The sequence below is a fragment of the Melospiza melodia genome, chromosome 1 (genome assembly GCF_035770615.1).
Source record: "Melospiza melodia melodia isolate bMelMel2 chromosome 1, bMelMel2.pri, whole genome shotgun sequence".
Taxonomy (NCBI): domain Eukaryota; kingdom Metazoa; phylum Chordata; class Aves; order Passeriformes; family Passerellidae; genus Melospiza; species Melospiza melodia.
The window spans coordinates 159,286,782-159,314,466 of NC_086194.1; the positions used below are offsets into that span (position 1 = coordinate 159,286,782).

The 27,685-nt window shown below is 34.3% G+C and overlaps 1 protein-coding gene across 3 annotated transcripts in view; it reads left to right on the top strand.

Annotated features, from left to right (window-relative positions):
• CSMD3 (CUB and Sushi multiple domains 3) overlaps positions 1-20,851 on the top strand; it is a 588,763-nt gene extending 567,912 nt beyond the window's left edge. For all 3 annotated transcript variants that reach the window (XM_063173375.1, XM_063173384.1, XM_063173392.1), the window contains 8 exons: positions 2,593-2,704; positions 3,989-4,168; positions 7,124-7,189; positions 9,261-9,419; positions 12,578-12,690; positions 14,615-14,702; positions 17,115-17,250; positions 18,646-20,851. In XM_063173375.1, coding sequence (XP_063029445.1) covers positions 2,593-2,704; positions 3,989-4,168; positions 7,124-7,189; positions 9,261-9,419; positions 12,578-12,690; positions 14,615-14,702; positions 17,115-17,250; positions 18,646-18,805 — 1,014 coding nt within the window. In that variant the 3' untranslated portion in view covers positions 18,806-20,851. The remainder of the gene's footprint in view (positions 1-2,592; positions 2,705-3,988; positions 4,169-7,123; positions 7,190-9,260; positions 9,420-12,577; positions 12,691-14,614; positions 14,703-17,114; positions 17,251-18,645) is intronic.
• Positions 20,852-27,685: the final 6,834 nt, after the last annotated feature.

Genomic DNA, 27,685 nt, shown 5'->3' on the forward strand with positions numbered 1-27,685 from the left:
TAGACCAGGCTGCTTAGAGCCCCATCCAGCCTGGCTTTGTACACAGCCTGGTATGAGGCATCAACAATTTCTCCGAGCAACTTGTCCTAGTTTCTCACCACCCTCACAACAAAGAACTTCCTTCTAGTATCTAGTCTAAACCTACACTTTCCTGAATCTGCTCTCTCTTGTCCTATCACTACACGTGGCTGTATACAGTCCCTCTCCAGGTTTCTTGTAGGCTCCCTTCAGATACTGGAAGGCCACAATTAGGTCAGAATGAAGCCTTCTTTTTTTCCAGGCTAAAAAACCACATCTCTCTCAGCCTTTTCTCAGAGGAGAATCCCTCAGAACATTCTGGTGGCCCTCCTGTGGATTTCCTCCAACAAGTGTGTGGTTTTGTGCTGAGACACTCAAAATGGGACACAGGACTCTGGGTGAGGTCTCATCAGAACAGAGTAGAGGACAAACTCACTTCCCTCAACCTGCTGACCTACGCTGCTTTTGGTACCTCCCTAGATTGAACTGGTTTTTGGGATGCAAGGGCACATTGCTGTCTCGTGTCCAGCCTCTCAGCCACCAGCTCCTCCAAGTCCTTCTCAGCAGGGCTGCTCTCGATCTCTTCATATCCTAGTGCACCCCTACTATAAAGTGTAGTGCAGCACTTAGAACTTGGTCTTACTAAACCTCAGGATGTTCTCATGGACCACTTCTCAAGCTTTTTCAAGTTCCTCTGGATGGATCTCATCCTTCAGATGTGTCACACACACCACTCAGCTTGGTGTCATTTGTGAATTTGCTGCGGGTGCACTCAATCCCTTCACCTGTGTTGTTAAGGAAAATATTAAATATCTGGTAAATAACACAGGTTCCAATACAGAGCCCTGAGTGACACCATGTGTCATTGATGTCCACTGGGATTCTGAGACATTGACCACTATCCTCTGGATGTGACGGTCCCATCACTTTCTTATCCATCTAACAGTCCACTGATCTAATCAATCTTTGTCCAATTTAGAGAGAAGGACGTTTGGGGGGATTCTTGAGAAAGACTTTACAGAAGTCCAGAAAAATGATATCTGCAGTGCTTCCCTTGTCCACTGATGTGGACATATGAACACATCTTTCTTAAGGCTAGTACTTTTTAAAAGTAATATATTGATGGTGATTGTTTTAACTAAGATCTTTACCACGAAATAAAATAAAAGTCTTCTATAGCTACTTGTTGGAATTTCTAAAACTTGTAGTACTTTACTACTTTGAGCTTAATCATGCAAGTGATTTAGTGTATTTCCTTCAAAATCTTTTACAAGTAATTACATAGTCCAGTGAACACAGAAAAGAGCAAAATAAAGGGAGATGAATTTTAAATAACATCCTGTGTTGATGAGCTACTATCTCTAGTTCATGGGTTATTATTAAATTTCATTCTGATGAGAAACTTGAGCTGAAATGGAATAGTACTATAAAGTTTCAAATGAATACTTGTAGCAGTGAAATGCTGTTTCCCAGTAATGAACTATCAAGAAATAATCCACATCTTACCTTTGAGCATCAGTCTGAATCAAGTGTTATGCATTTAGGCAAAATAATTAAAAAATCATACCCAAACCAGAACTATAAATGTGCTGTCATGGATAATTTAATGTTTTCAACTTCTTGTTTAAACATGAGTTGATAAATATATTAATACAGGTCACTGCAGAACAGTGGATATGATCTATGCACCTTAATATTTTAGTTAAGCACTCACACTATGTAATACAATACTCTCTGAATGATGTACTTCTAATCTAATTTCCTCGCTTTTGATAGAAACTAAGAATTATTTGCATTTGCATCAATTTCACCATGACTGGACATGCTGAACAAGTTATTCCATTTTATGTTTGTGAAGAAACTGTAAGAATTCTATTTTCTTTTTTATGCAACACATACCCATAGTAAGGATAATAATTAAAAGCTAATCTCAGATGAATTGCTATTGTAAATTTTAATGCACTTGTGTTCCAGTTTCTATTATCAAAGTGGTATGAAGAGCTGTTATTCTTTACCTCCTCTCATCAAAAAACAAAATTAAAATATCATAGGAACAGTCTGAAGCATGAGACAGTGTTGTTGACCAGCCCCTATATATTTCTCATTATAATCTGTGAATATATGCAGCATTCCCCAAAGGGGGATCTAGTTCAGAAAAAGTCCAGCAGAATCTAATGCTCATTTCAGTTCTGTGACTTCCCTTGTTTGTGGCAATTTTGCCCAACTGGCTCTCCTTTGGCCCAGAGTGGGGAAGGCTCCATAATCTTTGTTTCCAAACTCACAGTTCATCAACTGTTCCAGGCCCAAAGCAACACACTAGAGAGGCCACAGATGATGAGGATTCGATTTTCTTCCATGGTGGATCTAATTTTGGGGGGAGAGTAATTCTACTGAGAATGAAGCAGGTTTTTTGTTTCATATCAAATTGTTCTGTGAAATTAATTTACTTTCCAGAGAAAGGGAATCACAACTTATCAAGTCTGCATTATGTGAAGGAGTGATCAAATTTAGGAAAAAAATCCCAGCTTGATAGTTGCTCATAACAATATTATTGTGTTTTCTGCTTTTCAACAGGTGGGAAATGTTGTTCAATTTCAGTGTAAAAAAGGGCACCTTCTCCATGGTTCAACAACAAGAACTTGCCTTCCTGATCTTACATGGAGTGGCATCCAGCCAGAATGTATACGTAAGAAATTATTAATTTTCTTCTTTCCTCAGTTTTTTAATCTAGATTATTTAGCTGCACTAACATTGTCATAAAGTTAATCTATATGCATTTATTAACTGAAAGTTACAGAAATCTGCATTACTAGCTTACAGCAGCTAGAAATATGATTCTGAGTGATTTTTTGTATGATAACAATGTAATTTAAAAAAAAAAAAAAAAGAGATAAAATAGACAGATCTTCATCCAAAGTCAATTTCTGTCTAAGAGGGTGCAACCCTTCCAACTCAGAGAGGAGGTGGTGACAAAAGGTTATATCAGATGGCCCTATTCTAAAATACACAGGAAAGCAGATAATTAAAATCAATTCTAAAAAAGAGTTTGAACTGTTTCCCAGCCAAGGATTCCCAGTATTTTAAGATGGGTAAACAAGTGCTTGCAATTGGAAATTTTTGAATCTGAAATAGAGACAATCTTCTTTGAACATAGACAGCAGCACTTAATTTCATAAATATTTTACATTTGGTAAATAATGATAATTTACTGAAGATGTGAGATCATGGTTAATCTTTCCAGTTCAGCTAGTCAGCTGTATTTTCTGGAAATAGTCTTACTTTGTAAGGTCTGACCCTATAGAATGACCCAGTGAATGGAGAACATATCCACAGAAGGAAACAGCATTGCTATTATTTCAGCTGGTGCTAGCATTAATCTTAAGCAAGCAGCAAATCAGTAGCTCAGTGTGGAGGGTGAACTCCTCTCTTGGAGGAATGGTGTCTTTGAGATAACACATAAATCCCATATATTCTGGTGATTGTTAAATATATAAGACTCTTCATATGACATTAGAAATGGTAACTTAATTTTTCCGATATTTACAACTCACTTTAAATTTCTCCTTGACCTTTCTTAATGTTTTCCAACTGACCATTTACTTAACTGTTATGCAATGCTACATAGATATCATAAGTGGTGTAAGTCACAAGCTATGATTGCTTTTAAGTCTGGTATGGTGTGTGCTGTTTCTCTTCTCATATGCAGACAATTAATTTTGTTCATGCAAGTCAGTCTGTTCTTCCTTTAATTCCTTTGGAATTAAAATGTCCATGTTTAAGGGTGTATTTACTGACTTGTAGTGATGTTTTATAGACTATATAGTAATTTAGACTGTGAATTAAAATATAGTAATATATAATTTCTATTGATTTTTTACTTTGCTAATTAACTGTCAGAATGGGCATATATTATCTTTTCAGAAATATTTTCACCATTTTGACAGAAGGATATTTTACATTTTCTTTGTAGCTCACAGCTGTAAACAACCAGAAACACCAAGTCATGCTAATGTTGCAGGAATGGATCTTCCCTCACTTGGTTATACCTTGATTTACACTTGTCAGCCAGGCTTCTTCTTGGCAGGAGGATCAGAGCACAGAGCCTGTAGGTCTGATGGCACATGGACTGGGAAGGTTCCAGTTTGTGAAGGTAAGCTCTTCTGTTTCCCACTGCATCTGCCATCTGTCATGTTTCAGTGCTTTTCTTTACTTGCAGTTGTCACATGCATACCAGCAATTTGACTGAGCCCAGTCAGCAAGTTTTAATGAAAGGCAGGTCCAGCTTGATGAACCAAATCTTCTTCTGTAACAAACTGACCTGCTTAGTGGTCACTCAGTACCTGGCACTGGTGAGACCACACCTTGAAAGGAGTATGCAGTTTTGGACCCCTCTCTCCGAGAAAGACATTGAGGTACTGGGCTGTTCCCAAAGAAGAGGACTGAAGCTGCTGAAAGGTTTGCAGCAGAAGGCTTATGAGGAGAGGCTGGGGAAGCTGAGGGTCTTTATCCTGGAGAAAAGGATGCTGAGGGGAGACCTTATTGCTCTTAAAAAGTACCTGAAACCAGGTTGTAGCAAGGTGAATGTTGGTCTCTTCTTCAAATTAACAAGTGATGAGAGGAACAGGCCTAAAGCTGTGCCAGTGGCTTAGGTTGGACATTATGAGAAATTTTAGGAAAATTTAGGAAGAGATGACAAGCATTGGAGCAGGCTGCCCAGGAAAATGGTGGAGGTGGATGTGTAGATGTGGCATTTAGAGCCATAATGTTGTGGAGGCCTTGGTAGTGTTAGGTTAGCTATTGGACTCTAAGATCATTGAGGTCTCTTCCAACCTAAATGATTGAATGATTTTGTATTAATTTTTGAGAAAGATTCTCAAAGTCCAAGATGTCCGAATTACTGTGTAAAATTAATACAAAGAATACCTATTTTTTTATATTTTTATGTATGAAACTATATACTACTAGATAAGGAAATGTATCGACTTTGTCCTTGCAGTTCCCACCTTTGTTTCTAATTTTTACTACCTACTTTTTCAAGGTAGGACATGGAAAACATCATAGCCAAGTCATGGTGAGCAAGGGGGTTTTCATGTGAGATAAGGAATATACTCAAGTGTAAGAACTGTTTTGAATTTTATTTCCTGAATAATTAAAGGCCTTTTCAGATTACTGTTACCTAATGTTTCAGATGTGGGTATCCCCAGGGCTCTTGCAGAGGCATTCAAAGGCTTTTTAGCCAAACACTGCTACTTGGATGGGAAATAGGAAATGAATAGTTTGTATTACTAAAAAACAGGTGTCCTGGAATTGCATGCCAGGCAAGTGCTGGGGGAAAATAAAGCAGAGCTTTGGGAAAGTGCTAGAAAGCTAGCAGCCAGGAAGCTTATGATTTGCTCAGTAGTTGGAAAGTATTATGGCAGGCCAAATGTGATTCATAGATTGTATTTTGATTCAAGAATTTTCTGCTACTGCTGCTGGAAGAAGTTGTTCACCTCTTATTGTGAATTTCACAAAAATGACTTAGAAATAGATGAAACGGAATAAAATGAGCTAAGATCTCTAAAGGGATATGTAGGGGAATTAAACTAGAATTTGATGCTTTAAATACAAAATTGAAATCTTGAGATTGCAAGGATATGGACTTAGAAACTTAAACTTCATAGTTAGCTACTTTTAGCTTTGAATTTTTATCTATTGTTTGTATTTAGGTTTTATTTTGTGTTTCAAATTTCAGTTGTGGACTTGACTAGAAAATTTTCAACTTGACAAAGCAAATTGACTCATCATCTTTTTATGCTAAAACCCAGCTGGAAAGTGTGATCCAGATATTTCTAATGTGAATTTAATGTAGTCAGAAAGCATACGCTGTTGAACCATGCCCTCCAGGTCAACAATGTACAGTGAAGCTCAGTAAATTTCTTTCAAAACAGTGAGGAAATAAAAGTTAATCAATCAGTAGTAACAGTCCATGAGAACTTTAGGTTGCATTTCAACCCTGCCCTTGCTTCTTCACAGTCTTAACATGCTTGACAAGAAAACACCTTTTAAAAAAGATAAAAGTTATTCTCATTAAAAATATTCTCAGTCCTTCTTGCAAAATTTTCCTTTTTATGTGGAAAAATACTCAGCTTAGGAGCAAGGTAGTTTCTTTTGTTGTGGATTTTTTTAGAACGTGGATTGGAGAGAAAAGGCCTGAGTTCAAGGCCAAGACCCAAAATACAAAACATTGAAATCATAGTTGGAGGAAGGAATTGACTCTACTGCTACATGAGAATATTTTACATTAGGAGATGGAGTTATTTGTCTTCTTTATTTTCCAATGAATCCAAATGAGTTAAAAAAAAAAAAAAAAAGGTTAATCTCCAGGAAATTATAAAGTCCTAGTGCATTTAGTTCATCATCCTCAGTGTTGGGAGAGTTTTTTTCTCTAAGCAGAGAAGAAATTATATTCTCCAACTGCCAGTTCTCATATCACCTGAGCAGTTGGAGATACTCTGGGCAGCCTCTTTTGCTTGCTTATTTCTGCTGTTATCCTTTAAAGAATCAAGGACCTTCTCCTTCAATATTAAGAGATTAAAGCAATACCTATGGGTTTTCAGTCTTGAACACAAGATGTCTCACTCAGTACTGTTGAAGATAGTTAAGCCCTGGAGAGAAATTATTTCAAGCTCCCTTTGTTAGGTGTGTCTTCCCTTTTTGGTCTTACATTGCAGTCAATGCACTGTTCACTGTTCCTAGTCCAAGTGACATAGCCAAGATTAGATGCTATATTAGAAGGCATCTCACATATTAGGTGCATGATCCAGGACTGTAAGTTCTAAAACATGGATTCTGAAGTGAAACCCTGCATTGTTTGACAGCTGAAAGTGACTTAATAGCATAAAGGTGCCTGATTTAGGAGGATATGGGGGAACAGAATAAATTTGTGTGCCAGTGCTCCTGTGATACTAAGGTTTGATACTAATTGAAATACCACTCATAATTGAGTTTTAAACATCATCCTATATACTTTCAAACAAATAAAATCCATGATGGATTTTTTTTATTGTTTCTGAGTAACATCTTGCTACTGATATCTCTTTATATCTTTTATTCTTTCTAACAGCTGGTTCTAAAATATTAGTGAAGGATCCCAGACCAGCGTTGGGAACACCAAGTCCCAAACTCAGTGGTAAGTACTCCAAGGCTTCTATCGTTATAAACCATTTCTGTAGAAAAACCAATGAGGATGATTTTAGTGAGATTGCACTGAGTGGTTTAGAATATGTAAAGGATATTAGATGAGGCACTGGATTAACAAGGGGGAAAATATAATTGAATTATTCCCTAATTTTGAAGTTCATCTATCATATGGTGTAATTTATATCTGTATGCAACTTCTGTTATGTAATAACAGAAGAGTTTTATTGGTTTCACTGAAATCACTGTGTTCTGTGTAAGATTCTATGCAATTCACCTATTTAGAAGCTGTACTACTCACCTTGAAATAATTTAAAGATGTTTTGCAGTTTTCTTCAGACATGCACTTTTTACATATCTCTAATTTAAATTGCTTTACCTAAATACCTCATATTAGCCTTGAACTTAGCCTTTAGAAAAAAAAGCTAATTTTATCTGAGACAAGGTAATCTCTCCAGTTCTGGCTCAAGTCTCCAGTTTTAACAGATTTGCTGAAGACCATATTTGGATATTCTGACCAGAGAAGCTCTCTGTCCACTGAAAAGATTTTTTGAAAGGAGCAGTGTCCTTAACTAAAATTAACCTTTGGCTGCAATAAACTAATTGAATTTCTACTGATAATGAAAAAGATTCAAAAGTAGTGCTTTGACATATTGGGATTTGGGGGATTTTTTTATTTTTATATTTTGTATATTAATTCAAAAAAGTGTTTTTCAATGATGTTCTGCAGAATGGTAGGCATCAAGTTTTTAATTCAGAAATTTTTCATTCATTTTGTGCAATCCCAGTTAACTTCCAATTTAGCACATAAAGATCAGTTTTCCTAAAAGTAGGAAAATATATTTCAGGCAGACTACAAATTAACAACATCAGAGCATTTCCACCATGCAATTTCCTTGCTTACAGGTCCAGTACCTACATGTTTTTTCAAGCAAATATACATACACGTACACAGACAAAAAAAAACTAGGAAAGCTCCTTTACCCTTCATGTAAAAGAACTGTCTTTGTATTGCATGAAATAAATGATGAAGGAAAGCTGTGGGTATCCCAGTGTGCCCCAGTCTTGGATTTAGGGGTAGTCTGAGAGAGAAAAGGGCAAATATTCCTCTCTGCTTATCTGACATGAGATGCCAATGCACACATGAACACAGAGCTTTAAGTTCGGTGTGAAGTACTTCAAATAATGTGAAAGTGCCAATTTTAAATAGTTATTCTTAAAGGGTAACTCTGATATATTGCTTTGGAAAGTGTAGTAAGCCCTTCCTAAATCACTTTCAATTTAATTGTTTGAAAGGTATGTCATGTTAAGATTTTAAAGATTTGCATGTATCAGTTTTTACATCACAGGTAGCTTTTTGTTGTTTTGGTGGCATTATTTCCTTACTGAAATAGCATTACTTAAATTAATAATTTTTCAGTTCACTAATGGTAAGTATTAAATATGAGGGTATAAATCTAGTGTATTTTTTCCCTAGGAGACTATGTCTGTTTTAAATTTAAATTAGAGAATTATTTTTTTTCTCCTGGTGAAGATCATAATGTATTTAAGCATTTGAAGACAAGACAAAACTTATATGCTTTTTATTAGAAAAGTTGAATAGTTAATAAAGAAAATTATTATAATATTTGATGTCATTTAAAGAAATTGCTTATTAAAATTTTTGATATCTAAATAGATACTAATTTCTGCAAAATTTCATGCTAGCCATATGTCCCTAGCTGTCTGTGCTGGCATAGAAAAGATTCCACAGTGAGCAGAATATGCTCTTCTGGCTAAAGCTTTCAGAATTTGTGAAGCTGGTTATTCCTGGGGCAGGTCCATATTTTAGGAAAAAGGCGAATGAAGATGTAGTTGTGGTTGTGTTCTTCAGTGCAAATACATTTCTTTCATAAAAGTTTATGCCAGGTTTCTATGTTTTATATCTGAAAATTACAACCTAGTAGATTTATAAAGAGTAAAGGAAAGAAAATGCTAATATTTATCATATATTTTGTTGGTTATTTGACTTTTTAAGTACTAAATATCACAAAATGTGTTGACACATGCTTTCGTCTGCCTAGTTCCTGATGATGTATTTGCTCAAAATTATATATGGAAAGGATCTTACAATTACAAAAGCAAGAAGCAACCCATGACTTTGACAGTTACCAGTTTCAATGCAACTTCAGGAAGAGTAAATGCAACACTTACTAACAGCAATATGGAATTGCTGCTATCAGGTATGAGCTAAGGAAAACTAATTTCCTTTTTTTTAATTTTTTTTTCTCTTACAGGCATTGGTTTCCTGTAACTTTCTGCATAACTTAAATTTTATTATCTTATCAAAGAAATTTTCACTGCATTTCGGTTCCTTTCCAAAGGCAGGGATTTTTCCATTTCTCTCCTTCCTCTTGTTTCTATGTTTTGTTTTGTTTTCATTTTTTTTACTTTTCAGATTTTACTATATCTGGAGTTAATAGTCAACAAGGAGTGAAGGAATCACATTAATTACCATGTTTCTCTTTTAAACATTTAAAATAAGATTCAAGTACCGTTTGTGCGATTTTCTTATTTCTTAATTATAAAATTTCCCCACAGTGGCCTAATGGCTAATAATAAATGTGATGAGATTGATATCTGTTGACCTAGAAAGTCAGAGGATACCCAATGAACATGGAAAGAAACTAGAGTTGACACTTATTAGATTTTCTAAGAAAGAAAAAAAAAAGTTAGAATCCTAGAATTGCTTAGGTCTAAAAAGATTTGTAAGACAACCAAGTTAATCAAATACTGTCGAATCCATCACTGAATCATGTCTCTGGAAGTGCCACGTGCGCATCTTTTAAATACCTCCAGGGACGGTGACTCCACATTTCCCTAGACAGCCTATTCCAATGCAGACAACCCTTTCTGTGATTAATTTTTTCATAAGATCTAATCTAAACTTCTGCTGGCAAAACTTGAAGCTGTTTCCTTTCAAGCACCAGAAAATACCTTGCTTCACCTTCTTTTCAGGTAGTTAAAGAGAGGATGTAGTCTCCCTTCAATCTCCTTTTTTCCAGACTAAATAACCCAAATTTCCTCAGACTTTCCTCATAAGACTTGTGTTGCAGACCCTTCTTCAGCTCCACTGCCCTTCTCTGGACATGCTCCAGCACTTCCACATCTCTCTTGTAATGGGGGTCTAAAACAGATTGCAGGATTTAAGGTGCAGCCTCACCAGTGCCAAATACAGGGGATGATCACTGCCCGGGTGCTGCTGACCACCCTATTTATTATACAAGCCAGGATGCCATTGGCCTTCTTGGCCACCTGAGCACACTGAAGGATCATTCAGTCGTGACTAGCACCCCCAGAGCCTCCCAGGCCTGTAGAGTTGCCTGGGCTTGTTGTGAGCCAGGTGCAGGCCCATTGATCCAAACTGTCCAGATCCTTCTGCAGAGCCTTCCTACTCTCCAGCACATCAGCAGCATTCCTGCCCAACTTGGTGTCATCTGCAAACTGACTGAGGGTGCCTTATCCAGATTGTAGATAAAGATATCAGACAGGACTGGCCACAGCACTGAGCTCTGGGGAGCAGCAGTTGTGACTGGCCACTGAATGTAACATTAATCAACACAAATCTCTGAGCTCATCCCACCTGTCAGCTTGTTACTGTCCAACCCATGAACAGTAAGTTTCTCCAGAAGGATTCTGTTGGAAATGCTGTCAAAGGCTTTACTAAAGTTCAAAGAGATGACATCCACAGCTTTTTTTTTCATCCACTGAGTCACCTTATCTTAGAAGGAGCCCAGAGCAGCCAAGCAAGATCTGCCTTTCATAAACCTGTTTGGCTGGGCTTGATCTCCTGGTTGCTGAGAGGGGTGGTCTGCAGAAAGGATCTAAAGCCACAGAATCTGTGTTTCCTTTGAGTTGAGTAGAATGGTGAATTTTTATTACTAGGTTTGTCTTTTAAATTATTTTTAGGTGTCCTTTGAAGAATCATGCTTGAGAGTGGACAGAATGTTTTCTGACTGATAACTATGTTTGTCTTGGCTGTGTGTAAATTTTTTCTGTTGTATTAATTTCATTTATGTCGTTTCTGTGATGATATTAGGAATAACAGATGTAGCATTTTGTACTTTTAGAATTAGGAAAGTAAACCACTGTGTTTTCTCACTCAAAACACTCATCCTCCAAATAAAAGGTTCCTTCAACTAGACACAAATGTGATTCCAAATGCCCTTTTCCACTCTATGTACAGACATTACGCATCAGGTGTCATCAGGTAATAAATATTTTTATTTCCCTGCTCTAAACATAGAACACTGAGATCTTGTATACTGTAAGGGTACCTTAGGGCCAGGAAGTAGGGATGGATAAAAAATACATTTACATGCTAGGAAGCTGAATTCACCAATATTCAGTTTGTATTTTTCTCAAATGAAAAGTAGTTCCCTCTTCCTGCATAATTTACTGTTTTGCATTCCATCATTTGATGCATCTATCTTTACTTCTTTTTATTTTGACACCTGTGCTTGCTGTAATGGTTCATAGAATAAACACATCTTGCCAAGGCTCATTCATCTGAGCTCAGTGTAGTGTTTACATGGCAGTAAGCCTTCTCATTAGCTCAGAGATTATTGGTATGTAATGATACCTCCTACAGGGCAGTCACCAATCCTTAATGTGGAGAAGGCTTTTTGTTTCAATTTGGGCATGTACACAAGAGGCACGAATTAGGAATGGAAGACGAAGTCACGAAACATTTTGTGGTATTTTATTTTCATTTCCAAATTAACAAGTAATGATATTTGGGTTCTAAATAATTATTCTGCAAGAACAAGAATGAGTCAATAATTATGTCTACAAAGTAAATAAACTGGCATACAAGTCTTCTCATTATATGGAAGAAACTGGTTTGTAACTGACACTACTATGAAGAACAATCCAATTGTAAAAAAATATTTTAATTTTTTTTTTAATTTAGCAGCAGCTTTTGGAATCAAATTTGTGTGTGGATGTTCCTATTATGATATTTTCTATGTAATGACTAAATTATATATATTGAAAGTAGGGATGTGAGGTTTAAATACACTCTTCCTGAATCAGAACAATATTTTCAATTTCAAATCAGATTGCTGTCAATGTTCTGCCTAAAGCTTGAAGTAACAGCTGTGTGTATGGAGTTTCCTTCTCTCCTCTCTACAGGCTAAGCTAAATCTGTTTCTATTGAAATCTTAGGATTATTGAAATAATTTCAAAATAGAGTGCATCTTTTTAAACAAACAATGTTGAAAATTGGTACCTATTTTTCTTGGTTTTCTTCTTAAGGAAAAGAGATGATGTGTTTATTCTCAAGGATAACATTATTTTTCTATTCAACACAAATATAAATTTTTAAAACTATATTCTACAGGAGTGTATAAAAGCCAGGAAGCTCGGCTAATGCTCCACATATATCTCATTAAAGCACCCTCCCATACATCTGCAAGCAAGTTGAAAGAAGAAAAATGGGCTATGGATGGTTTTGTGAGTATATTTCTGCTACAAAAGAGAGGGATTTTTTTTTGTATGATTGAAATCATGCTGGTTTTTACATCCAAAAAATCCTCAGACATATCAAACAGAATCTTTTTAGTAAGGCTGATTCATTAAGCTACATGAAAATTGTATTGTAAAATGCAGGGGACCAGTCCAAGGGAAAATGTGGGAACAGCCATAGAGTGTAGGAGAAATTATAATGTGTGTTAGTACAGAAGCCTTTCTTGTAGGCTTCTTCTATGTCTCTGTATTCCAATATATTTAGAAATTTTATAATAATTAAACATGAAACCATTTATGATAATATTATATTCTATTAATACAACAACAATTATAATCATTATATTAGGATACGTTTTACTTTTTGATGATTTTTAAAAAATACCTTGAAAAAGATGAACTGTCACCTGTATATGTAAAACAAAATAGATTACTCCAATTTAGCATTAGGCCCCTTGGGGCTCGGGCTACAAGTTTATTCTTTAAAACAGGGAGGAAGAGAACACGTAACTGAGGAGAGGTAAAGGAGAGGGTTAAATAGCCCAGATTTCTGGGATATGATTAAACCATGAAAAGGAAATGCCTTCCAAGAATAAATAGAGACAAAAGTAGAATTTTTAGAAAAGAAAGAGCCTAAAATTATTTGGATTAGTATAAACACTCATATAGCCTTACTACTACATCTGATTTTTTAAGGTGTTTGTCTGTCTTCTTATGTTTCAGCTATTGGTTAAGCACTAGAGGGACACCACTATGTTTGCACATGCCATGTGTACATTGAACTGTACACACAAATTTTTATTTTTATAACAAGTGGCACTGGTTGAACAAATCTTTTTTTCAAAGGTTCAGAATGAAAACCTTAAACTAAACTCATTAAGCAAGAAATGAACTAGTAAAATGACTTAACTCTCTTGGCTTGTAATAACTTAAGGCTTCAAGAACATGCTCCTGAGGTAGCAAAAGCAATGAATTTACTTTCAGACTTCTAAATATACAAAATTAGACAGTATACTTCCTATATTCCATATGCTATTTACATACTGCTCCTACTTGACCTTTTTTTCCCTTGAGTCTTGGAGTAGCACGAAGAGGCTGCTCTAGCCCAAAGTAAAAAGTCACCTAAAAATGTACATGGTCTTCAGTGAAAACACAGCTTCAGGTCACTGCTGAAAAACATGCTGTGTCTTGAGAACGGGAAGCTTAAGGGAAAAGGTTGAAGGAACCTATCTAGAAAACACTGAATTTAAACATAATTAGTCTTAGAAGCAAGTATATGTCAAGTTGTATGCAGTACACTAGTTTAGACTGTACTTACTGTAATAAGAGAGATAATCATGGGATCACAACCATCCCCCTGCTCCCACAAGACTTTTAGTTTATACTAAAGTTTTATATTTCTACCAAAGCTTTATTCAATGTTCTTCTGGTCCATGGCCATATAATTAAGTGCTCTTTTGGACAGGTACTGAGAAAAATTGAAATAACTTTCAATTAATTTGAGGTTTTTTATTAAGTTTAAAACTACTATTAAAGCCTCAATATTCTCATCCTTAGGATTATATGCAATATTTCTTCAATTAACTTCCCAAACAAATCAGAAAAGTATAAAGTATAATACTGACATTTGAACTACCAGAAACTTTAGGTCTGACTAGTTTTTAAAAAGTACAATTAAATGTAGTATAAGGTGTCATATGTGAACATAAACCACCATGCTGAAGTAGTGCCTATAACAGTCCTGCCTTTTCTTTTGATCTCTCTATATAAAATTCCTATAAAAATAGGGTGTTTATAATGGGGAATAACAGCTACCAGTCAAGCATATTAGTATATAGAATACAATAGCTCCCTATCATATAGATACATGCAACAGTTTTCCCCACTTAATTCAAAGTAATTTTATTTACAGGTTTCTGCTGAACCTGATGGAGCAACATATGTTTTTCAAGGATTCATCCAGGGTAAAGATTATGGACAATTTGGGCTTCAAAGAATAGGTATTAAAAAAATTCTAATTCTTTGCTCGTTCATTGTTCCATATTCAGTTTTCTTATATCCAGTAGTTTGAGGGTATCTCCAGGATGTTACAGAATTGACATTTCATAGAATATTGAGATATTAATATCTTTAAACTGTCATTTAAGTGATATAAATTACAAATGAATTGTAAGATGACTTGCAATCTACTTCTCAGTATTCACATTCATTTGTAATATTTTGAGCAATTATTATAACCAATTATGTGTAAAATGCATTTAATTTCATATCTTAACAGCTATCTAGAAAACCCATGTTGTAGAATGCTTTGATAAACTGGTTTCTTGCTTATGGTGCTGAAACACCATTTCACCTAAACATTTGTTAGAAGAGGGAAACTGTTAAATATTTGCAAATAAATACTTATATTACTTTTACAAAGAAAAAATTCTTACTTGATAAGTGTTTATTTCATAAAAATTAATTTCTTGTTTCTATACTAAGAGAGCTTTAGTAACAAAGCTCAGGAATCAACATTCTGTTGTGCTATTTAAGAAAATAATTTAATTTTCTTTTCTAATGTTTTCTTAAGAACTGTGATATTTCTCCTTACATGAGAATTTGAATTTAGTTTATTCCGAATTTTAAATCATAAATACTGTTGAGAATACCTTAGAAGAGGACTTGCTTTTTACTAATATAATGTTTGTTGAGATAAAGTTCTTACCTTCCCATAAAATTGCTATCTGTGGATGAAAAATTATGTTCTTTCAGACACAAAATATTGTTCCTTCTTATTATTTTTTTAGTAAAATCAGGAAATTCTTTAATTCTTGAATGTTCTGGAAAGAAGGAATCTAAAGTCAAATTTATCTTTTACAGTTCTCACAGTAAAACATACTGATCTTGTTTTTCACTGTAATTTCTTATGCAAATTACTTTGCCAGAATTTTTAGAAATATCTTTATCAAGAAATATTTTATTTAGATTAATATAATAAGTTATTTCCTTTTATTAACTTTAAAATATTTTAAAGTCATCTAAGAAAAATTAAATGCAAGACTTCCTTGGTAAATTGTTTTGATAGATTATTACAAAAATTATATTTCTTCATTTGAATTTGGATGATATGTTTGAGATTCATTTCTGTAATATATTGAAGGTTATTTTCATTGGTGTATAACTTCGAGGAAAAGGATGATTAAGAGTCAAATTCTATACAATATTTAATTGTAGCTGATACAATAAATTATATCACTATAAAGAAATTCACAGTCTTTGAAGAGATTTTTTTAGCATGCTTACCATTTAATTATTCCATGCACACAAACTCAAAATTAGCTTCTCTGAAATAAATTTTTTTTACTGTTATTCTCACACAGTTTTCCTCACATTGTTGTTGGTTGATTGTGGTCTCAGCCGTGGATGGTTGTTTGGGGCTTTTTTTGTGCTTTGTTGGTTTTTTTTAAATTTCTGTATATTGTCTTATATGGCCAAGAAATTCATAAAACATTATGATCTAAACAGTTCATAAACGATCCAGTTAAAATCTTGAAAATTAACTTGGAAGATGCATTAGAGGATGACAGAATCAACTAGTTTGGAAAAGACCTTGGAGACCATCAACTCCAACCTATGACCCAAGATGACCTTATCGACTAAGGCATGACACTGAGTGCCTCAGCCTATTTGTCTTTAAATGCCTCCAGGGTCTGTGACTCCCCCACTTCTTGGCCAGCCCATTCCAGTGCCCACTTTTTCTGTAAAGAATTTTTTTTTTATGTCTGGGTCATTGTTACAGCCTTTCTTCACATTTAAAAGAGGTATAACTTGTCTATGTAGATACTGTATTCTTCAGCCATGCAGGAGGTCATGTTTCTATTTTTCTAATCAATATCTGGCTTTAACTATTCAAAATTGTTCCTATCTCTTTCCCTCTGTGTATCAATAGCAGCACCTAAGGAAGTAATGAGTTTTCAATTTTCAAAATTTCTTTTCAGGTGATTGACCTTTTCCTTGATAGTGTGTTTGGGTTTTGTATATGTAGTATTTATTAATTAATGAAATATACAAATGAAACCTGTAACATAGTCAATCTAATATATGCATTATTATAAATTTGACTTTTCATATCACAGTAATGTGTTTTCCTTGCATACAGAAGTTGAATCCCATGCAGAATTATGCTGTAAGATATTTACTGTACCAGAGTAGGTGTACTGTTCTGCCAACATATGGCATCCACATATCCATCAGAATATGGGATATATTCCAATTCCAGGTGGCCTCAGCATACAGCTGTATGTGTGCTGCAGAACATATGATGATGACCCAGTAACAAGTTGTTCTTGAATTCCAAAGATTATGGAGTCGTATGTGCTACTGATAACAGACATGTATACAATATTACTTGTTTTTCTTCTTTTCTTTAGGTCTTAACATGTCTGAGGGTTCAAATTCTTCTAATCAACCACATGGTACAAATAGTAGTTCAGTGGCCATTGCTATCCTTGTGCCTTTCTTTGCCCTTATATTTGCTGGTTTTGGCTTTTATCTTTATAAACAAAGGTAAGTACAAAATATATATATGGAATTCCTTTTATTCCTCTAAGTGTTGGTGTTTTTTTTTTTTTTTGTCTTCAGTTTTTGCTAGTGTAAATAAAGTTTTCTGTAAAAAAAAAAGACTGTGCAAAATATGCATGTAGACAGGTCTTCCTACATTTATTAATATCTGGTATAATAAGTAAGAGATGAGTTTATGATATGGTGCTGTACTTTCATTCTTATTTATTTAAAATCTTATAAATTTATCTCTTCATGATAAAATGGATGCTTTAAATTATTAGCATATGCTGAATAATATAATTGGTAGATTTTTTGACTAAGATTCTGTCACATGATGAAAAGAATAAATTGCCTTTATTATTTTCTTCATGTGACAGAGTCAAATCATATCCTGAGTAATTTATCTTAATGCCTAACCAGTTCATTTGCATACAACTATATATGCAAACATTATGTCAGTAAGAGATTTCATTGTGAATCTTTCTGCATCTGAAATCATTAGTTCATATGCAATTATCTTAAATAGCCACCAGCCTTTCATTTTCATCAGTCTAAATTCACCCATTTTTTTCATGTTACCTAGACCAGTACTAATTATTTGGACGCAGTAAACTTTTCCTGTAGCTTTAAAACATTTGATGGCTAAAGAAACCTTAATTCCTTTAATGCTGAGACAATTCATTGCATAATAACTGCTAAAATGGTGATTTACATCTGGTAGTCTGACAATACTACTAGTAATATACGTTACAGGATAACATTAGTTTAAACCATTTTTAATTAGCACTACTTGTTTTCAGCTGCTCCGGTATATGATAAATTGCCCATGTAATTTTTTATGTATTTGCTATTAGCTGTGTGCTGTAAGCACTTGTCTTGGCTTTTTATACTGATGACTTAGAATATAGTATGCATTTTGTATAGCAATATAGAACACTTTTAAGGGTTTGAACTCTGGTAATTTGAGCTATTTAGTGAAAAAGAGGGCATTTCAGCTATAAACTTATTCTTGGTAAAATTGCTGAGTCTCCAAAGGGAAAAAGGAAAGCTCATCTGACTGGGGAATTATTGTGTCTTTACAAGACTTTGTTGTACTCTTTATAATCTGATTATCCAAGTGGAATGGATGGATAACAGCTTGGATAATGGATACAATAACAACCGATAGCCTCTTCTAAGGTTGTTAACTAAGTTCTAACTGAACGCTATTTCCATGGAATCATAAAGCCCTTAAACTACAATAAAGACAGTACTAATTCTTAACATAAATAATGTAAAAAAAAATCAAGATGTCATATTTAGCTCCTGTAATTGTAATTGAGAATTAAGCTCTGTTCTGATTCTTAAACCATATTAAGGAAAACTGCAGTTTTCAAATGTTCTGTCTTTCTTCTACAGGACTGCACCTAAAACGCAGTACACAGGATGCTCTGTACATGAAAATAATAATGGACAAGCTGCTTTTGAAAACCCCATGTATGACACAAATACAAAGTCAGTGGAAGGGAAAGCAGTACGATTTGACCCCAACTTGAACACTGTTTGCACAATGGTATAATGTGGTAATGATTTGTCTTCAAAGTCTGGGAATTGACACACAACACAGTGCACACACAGTTCACTGCTTAAAAAAAAAAAAAAGAAAAAAAGAAAAAAAGAATGAAAAAAAAAATTAAAGCACACTTTTCAGGATCTAGTGGGTCACCTTTTCCTGAGGATGATAGGCAAGTCTGGGTTGTAGTTATTTTGTTTTGATTTTGTTTTTCATAAACTGGATCAGAATTCTTCTTTGTGTATGCCACGGAGAGTTTTAAAAAATTTTGCTGCACTCCATGAGTGCTACTCACAGTTTATTTGCTTTTTTAAAAAAGGAGGTTATTCTAAAACATAAAACATATTTGCATATATTGGAGGAGCATCCACTATCAGTATTCTGTGCTTTATAAAAAATATAATAGAGGGACTGGGTTAAAAAAAAACGATATAGGTAGAAAATAAGAGCTATACTTACAGGAGACAATAGGTCACTGATTTCTCTTTAACAGTCATATGCTACATCTTTCTTGTGAGTTTGTATCTATTTTCCTTTTTCAGCCCTTTAAGGATTTTATTTTTTCTCAGAACACTTGAATTTCTGAGTAATTTTATTTTTTTTCAGAACAGTTGCATTTCTAAGTCCAGGATATAGTATTTAGAAATCAGCAAGTATAACTTACTCTTTTTGTATCACCGAAAAAAATTAAAATTTCATGTCCTTATAAAATGAATTTTCTTCCCTGCTTTACATCTTGTTTCATTTTCATATTCCAAGTCAAGCTTATTTTCTGTTTCTATTAACAATATCCACAAATTGTAATGTTTTTCTATTTCTTTTGTCAAGCATATATCTAGACAAATTTTACAATGAATAATCTAATATGAATTGAGTTTTGTATGTGACTATGTTCCTTTAATGTTGAAGAGCGTTCAGGAGTGACCATCTTACTTTTCTTTCAAAAGTTAAAACATAATTTAATATTTCCTATTAAAAAGTGCAGTTTACAGTAATATTAATAACAAAATCCCTATATCCAAAATAGGAGGCCATTTTTCACTCCATGTTACTTAAAACTAGGCCATATCTCACCTGTTTGTTCCTCCAGCATTTTGACAAAATGTATGCACAAAGCATGATGCGATCCCTTTGAAATTGATGGATTCTAAGAGACTCCAATGAAATTTGGATCCTATCTACAAGACAACAGGAAGTTATAATTTGGAAATACTGTGTTTTCCCATCTATTTTATCTATATATTCCATATGCTCTATGGAAGAAAATCCTTACAGCTCATTTAAAATTGAATATATTACCATAGTGCAATGAAAAAAAAAATTATATACATATATATATATATATATATAAAGCCATGATTTTATTAGGGACAATCCATTCATTTTAGGGACAATTCAGATTCCACAGCCCTCAAATACGAGTTTTAGACATTCCAGAATCACTTTTAAGGAAATGCAGTTTTTAGTTTTGCAGTTATTTCATATCAGAATTATTCAACAGGAACTCAGTAATTTATTTGGTGTAGGTCATTGTCTTCCATTCATAGCATGACTCTCAAATGCTGTGTGTTAGCCAGTGTGAATTATCTGTTATTGTCCCTTTCAGACATTAATAATTCTGTGAAAATAACCTTTTTATTACCGTAATAGAGAGTGCCTACCAAAAATCATTGTACCCAGGATTGCTGCTTGGATTTCTATAATGTTTGATGAATTTCTTATAAATCATTTTACAACACTTTGTTTTGAATATTCATACAACTCTGTCAACTGTATTCTACTAAAAGGATGCTGTTTTATATTTTATACCATTGGTTGTTATTTATTCTTGTTTATTCAAATGACTGCAATAACTATTATTCATTCATTAATGTTAAGGTTAATACATTTGAGATCGTTTAAAATGTTTCTTCTGCAACTGGCTACTCCTCTTATATTAATGCATACACTTTTGTAAAGAAGTATATTTTTATGAAAAAGGATTTGTAAAAGTATGATGTAAATTTTCAGTGCAATGTAAACAAAATAAAACCGGACAATTGCTTTTTTAAATCATGTCTCTTCTTTAGAAGATGAGCTTTAAAACTCATTTAAGTTGTGAAAACTTATTTAAGTTGTGAAGATCAGAAAATAACCAAATTAAGAATTCGAATTAGGTCTTCTTGTGGGTCTTAAAATCATGTTAATTTTTCTGAATATTTCTGCAAATTTTAGGTAAAGTTGTAAGATTCAGATTGCTTTCAAAAATAGTTGATGAGCACAATGTTTGAAGCTCTTTATTTTCTGAAATTAATTTTCAGTTTTACGTGAAGAAGCAGTTTTACAGAAAAATAGGCCTACCCTTGTCAACCCATTGGAAAGCACAGGAAAAAGGTTAAAAGGAAAAAGTAATGTAGAAAGCTTTAGCATTTCTCAAGACTGTAGACAGCCTTTCCATATTATTTTGCTGCCTCTTCTCAGAAATGTGAAGGACAGTACCAGTGCATACCATATTTTCTGGCATTAAAAACCCCCGGTGATTCTTTTAGTGACTTTGAACTGGAGGGAGGGATGTTAATTATATTAATATAATATTGGAACTTTCTTTTAATGACCCCTTTTACTTAAAAGCTTGGAAAGTGGATGGAGAATCCTGATCTGAAATGATAGTTGTAGAATGGAGGCATGGGGAAATAGTCTAAAATTCATTTGAGAATTTGATGCTCTATATAAACTACAAATGCTAGTTAAGGTCCATATTGAAATTGCTGAAAATTGTGTTGTTAAATACATTATAGAATCATGGATTCTGTTTAAAAAGCATGAGGATTAGGTTTTTGAGGGGAAGGAGGTGGTGTTCTACAGCAAATTGGTTCACTCTTCAAAACAAAAAAATCCTGTTTCACAGTAGCCAAATGAGAATATGAAGTTAAGCTCTTCGATTTTTGTTTATGCATTATATGTTTCAAAATATAAAAGTAAATAAACTTATATCAAATTAGTTCCACAATTATGTTAATTAGCTTAGCTAATATACCCAGTTTGTACTTTTCAAGAGTTATACTGACTTCATTGTTACAGAAAATGCATAATAGAGTGAATTTGGGGCTTGATAGGTTTGTTTGCTTTTGTTTTGGATCTGTTTATTTGTTTGCTTGTGGATTTTTCCTTTTTTTTTTTTTTGTTTTCTTTGGGGAGGGGGGGGTTGGTGGGGAGGGAGATTGTTTTTTGGTGTGGGTTTTTGCTTCATTGGAGGTTGTTAGCACAGTCTACTCACTGTCTTGTTTTCTTGGGAAGGTAGGTGAATAGAAGATACCACTTTGGCTGCCTTATTCAAGCAAAGTGAGTACACAGAGAAAATGTGCCTGAATAGAAATGGTCATGCAACTCTGTGAGTCTTTTCAAGATTAAGACATCTTGTGCAATAAATATTATGGACTGAGGTTTAAAATTTTCTGTAAGGTTCTAGAACATTGAGCCCTTTTATTTCTACATTATCTGTGTGTCAGGGCCCATCTTGTCCAGTATGTGCCATTAAATCTCAACATGATCTGGTTTGTTACAGGAATGCAGAAACCACACAATTTTAACTACATTGACCAAAATAGCAGTTCTAGTAGAATTTCTCAGAAGCATCATAGAATTGAGCTTAAATTCCCATATTTTACTTTTGCTTGTAAAACAGAACTGCCATTGATATGAAGATATCTTAATGTGAAGGAATTCTTTGACAAAAGTAGAACGAGCTGTTCTTGTCAAGGAAATGGTTTAATGGCTACAAATCTTATAGCTTCCTATGGAAAGCTAATGGAAAATAAAGTGAGCCTGTAGCCAAGTCATTAAGTCCATATGTGTTGCAGCATCTTTATTTATAGGATGATCAGAGTTGGAGAAAAATATGTCTTATATAATTTGCTGTAATATATTAAAGCTCCACAGTCTTAGATTAGTTTATGAAAATATTTTATAATTTCAGATTTTCAGTGGGGATTGATATAGGCACATGAAGAGTCTGGATGGCTACTTAAGCAATGTTAAATTCAGCCACCAAGTTCCAGAGCTCGTGTTACACTTGTTGCTTGTAGTCTTACTAGCCTTTCATGGTACAACAGAAAATCTACATAGCATCCCTCAAAATCCCTAACTTTCCTTTCATTTCTATGTGTTTCTGCAATTTAATTTTGATTTGGTTGCCAGAAGTTTAGTTCAACATGATGAATAAAGATGCACTAGGTTGGTTTTCTGGTAAACTGTATTACTGGTTAGCAAATAAAGATATTCATCTCTTTTTCTATCTTGCTTTATAAAATAATTTATTCTTACAGAGGAGATTGTTCACATGAGGCAAGCATGATACATGGTTTAGGAATGAAATTAGGATTTAAGATTCCTGTTCTGTATATTTATTTTCCATAATCTTTTGTGATCCCAGATGTTAAACATATGACGGCCTGTCATTTCTGCACTTAGTTTCAGACTGTCTCCCATTGCCCGATCATTTTGTTCATCACCTATGTACTGATGTCTTAAGTGACAGTCAGGAAAATCAAAAAAAAGGGCGATGTTAGGACAATGAAAAATGATTCATCTTTAATTTCCTTATGTAGTAAATAAGTGAAATAATTAATAGTTCAATAAAATAATTTTGAATAATTTAAATTCATATATTATGCAGAACCTATATTAAATTAGCTTTTGATTACCCCAAAAAATATTTCATTTAAGTAGCTGTGTTCCCATTAATTATCTTCTTGTTTCTGAAACAAAGACAACATAATATCCTGATTTGCTGAACTAGGATTAAGTGTAGTAATAGTTCTGAAATGTAAGTTCCATCATTTTATGAAAAACTGTTGTTGAAGACACATATCACAGTAATTATGCAGTGGTTATTTTTCAGTGCTCCATACTTGGCTGCATATCAATTCATGCTAAACCAGCCAGCTTAAGCTGATCAGGTCAAAACACATTTTGTCTAAAGTATATTGAGAACACGCTTGTAGAAAATGCCCTAGTGGCAAAACAGGCTGAAGAGAAAGTAACTTCCAAAAAAGGAGCTAAACATGCATTTTAAGGAAAAAACACATTAACTAGTGCCCAGAATTTTATGCTTTAGTTTCATGTTCACATTTCCAAGTATAGAATTATATATCTTCTCTGTACAGCTTATGTCTAATCGTATCTACAAAAGGCTAGCTTTGCCGCATCAGTCATGCCCGTAATTCAACCTTAAATGATGGTGGATTTTGTCATTAGTAAAAAGAAAAATTAGTATAATTGGCCTAGTGTACAGAGCTTTCCAGAGCTTTCTTCAGTAAAGAAATTGTCACCACGTTTGAATGAGCTAAGATAAATTGTCAATTTCTCTCTGAGAAAGAGATTAAATTGCACAAGTAAAATTCATGAGAACAGGCAACTGTCTTCACCACAGCCATGGGATCCAGAGAATCATGTAAAGTGACAAAAAAAATTAAAGAAAATGAAGAGCTGATAGTTGAGGAGTCAGTTAGGGTGAATGTCTCATATAAGGATCCAGAAGACACTGATGAGTACATATTTATATATGCTGGATGTATATTATGTGTACGCTGAGTATATAGTGTATATGGAGAGCAGAATGAAGCCCCCATAATCCAAGGGCAAATGGTCACTGATCTGCTGCACCACTTAGACACACACAAGGCTGTGGGGCTGAATGAAATTCACCCAGAGGTGCTGGTACTGAGCTGAAGTGCTCAGTGGGCCGCTTTCAACAATTTGCCAGCAGTCCTGTCTAACTGGGGAGGTCCCAGCTGACTGAAGGTTAACAAATGTGGCAGCCATTTGTTAAAAACCAGTTTAAACACAGAACAGCAAAGAAAATGAAGTCTCTGTGAATAAAATGGAAAACTTTGAAGATACAAAATATTCCTAAAAATCAAGATAAAAACCGAATGAGATTAAATATTGATGCCAAAATTTGATATATTTTTATTTAATAGTAAAAGAGGGAAAGAGAAAGAAAAAGTAGAGAAAAGTTAGAAAGAGCTAGGGTTACTTTCAAAAGCACTGGAGAGGTCATCACCACAGTGTTCTATCTTTGTTGCTGCTGAGACCAGGGTGCACCATCACGAGGCACATACAAGAAAATCACATGTGCTGGGTTGACCTTGGATGATGTCAGGCTCCCACCAAAGCTCCACTCCTCACATGTGCAGGGGAGAGAAAATGTAAGAAAAAGCTTGTGGGTTTAGAGAAGGACAGGGAGAGATCATCACCCAAATACAAAGAACAACTAACAAAGAAAACAGACTTGACTCAGAGAAAATTAATTTAGTGTATTAAGAATTATTAAGAGTTGAATAACGAGAAATAAAAGCTAAATCATAAAGCTTTAACATTTGATTCTTTCTACTTTCCCACCTTGTTATTCCAACCTGTCACTAGTAAATATACTTGGAAATGATAAAAATATTCATTTTTGTTTTTTCAGCCAGGCAAAATAATAGCCTTCAGTGTTATACCATCTAGGCAAGCATACTTGCTTGTTTATTTGAGGCATGCAGCATTAAGCTTTAGGGGAATCTGCAGAAGTAAGAGGAAAAAGCTGAAGGAAAAAAACCAAACCAAAACAATAAAACAAAAAAAAACCACAAGGAAAAAAGAAAAAACAAACAAAAAAGGAGGCAAAACCAAGCCATGGCAGACTGACATTTTTTTCCTAATTTTACTGTTGTGACTATAGTGTACCTCTGTCTATATCCATCAGCCATGTTCTTGTTTTGCTCTTGAGTTTGTAGCATGTGAAAACTAGATAACATTATATAAAATCAAGTGCAAAAGCTAGACAGAGAAGATGGAACTCGATGGTCTTCAAAGTTTCTTCTAATCATAACTATTCTATAAGTCTCTGTCTCTAAGACAGGAAGTATAAGGGTTCAACTGATACAGTAAAAGAAGTCTGAAGAAGATGTTCTTGTCTTATTTAACTTCGGCACTATATGTAGGCAATGTCTTATTATAACATTTATTTAACTGGGTCATTACATTTAGAGACACACAGAATTGTATGTTTGATGTGAGTGCAGAGAAAATAAATTTCCTTGCTACTGTCATCAAGAAGATAAACCAGCCACAATCACTTTAACACATTTTACACCCTATAAACCAGCAAAGAGTGTTGATAAAATATATTCAAATGATAAGATTTTTACCAGAAATAATTACATCACATCAAATTAGGAACAAAATAAACCCTGTTAAACTATCTCATGAAGAATTTATAGGTCTAAGAGTCAAAATCCTCCACATATTATTGAGTGGAGATGTTCCTTTTTCCTGTTTTCCATTTGGATTATCTTGCAGCTGAGTTCCTTTTCTCCCTGAAAAGAAAAATAAAGACATTACACCAATTGCTCTTAAACTGTCAGCCTACATACACACCACTTTAGAAAACACACAGGCTGGTTTGCATGGCAGTTTCAGTGCTTGATTTTCCCCAAGCCAAATGCAGCTCCTGGCAGATCTCATGGCTGAAGAACAGCTGAAGAGTGATCAGGTGGAAGCCATGAGTCACTGGCATTCCTCCGTGGGGAAATCCCACGCGTGCCTCACTCACATTGTGTATGGAACACATCTATCAGCCCTGGCAGTTAAATCCCATGGCCCACTCAGCAGATGGCACGATGACAAAGCCTTTCCTGGAAAGACTCCATAAATGTACAGCAAAGGCTGATGTGGTGCACAGAATTATGGAAGTGTCTGCACTGCTCTTTGCTAATGGTCTCTAAGTAGTGAACTGACCAAAGGACACACAGAGCAAGAATATATTGACTTTTGTCCAATATTCTACTTTAAGATTTTTATGTAACACCAGGAGTATTGAAACATTTTAAAAGCAACAAACTCTGCTTCCAGAAAAGCAAAACTGTAGTGAAAGTCTACTATTTTTTTCCTTTTTTTTTTTTTTCCTTTTTTTGCTTAGAAAAGATCAAAAGATTCATGTAAACCATTTACAGCTTTAACATCACAGCTTTAGCTTGTGAGACAGCATGCTGTGGAGTTTTTGTGAGTTTTGTTGTTTTTTTTTTTTAATCTTCTTACACTGAGTAACCTTTTCTGAGAAGACAGATCTTTTGTTTTGCTTAATGTAGATGTGACCCTGCGAGCTCTGAAGTTTCATGACAATATCTCCATTCCTCTTGACTTCTTCCATAGTGGCAACTGAAGAATGATGCTCATCACCCACACTGTTTTATAAGATTAGAGGAAATATTAAAAAGTACAGAGACCATAGGCAGATGCTTTTTTTGGCCTGTGCTAAGAAAGAAAATAAACAAATTAAATATCTGCTGAGGAAAATCAAGATTAAAAAATCTCTAGTTTCATGAACAAATGTCACACCCTAGTTAACAGAACTTTACTTCTTCATTGATTTTGCACATGCTGCATTCATTTCTGGATCACATCTAGAAAACTAGCCCACTTCAGACAACAGAGGGAAAAAGCAATGAAGGGAATTCATTGAACAGGGAAGGTACTTCAGGCAAAAAGTTGGGCATTATGGGATAACAAAATATGTCCACTAAATTCTGTCCAAGAGCAAGATTAATTTACTTATTATAGTAAAAAGTACCATAGAAAAATATCTGTCTTGACAGGGCTACAGATATGATTTTTTTAAAACTATGAAATATGAAACTTTATAATTTAATTCATGTCTTCATACAGAAACAGTTGCTATACAAAATGTTGAATAAAATTGCACATAGAGAATTCATTTGTACTGAATATATCAAGAAATATATTTTATTTCAATAAATATGGACATTTAAAACAAACAGTTTAGCATTGATCCGGAGGAAAAAAAAAATCAGAGAAAATTAATTACTCACAAGCAGCTGGTGGCTTTGCTGATCAAATCCCTTG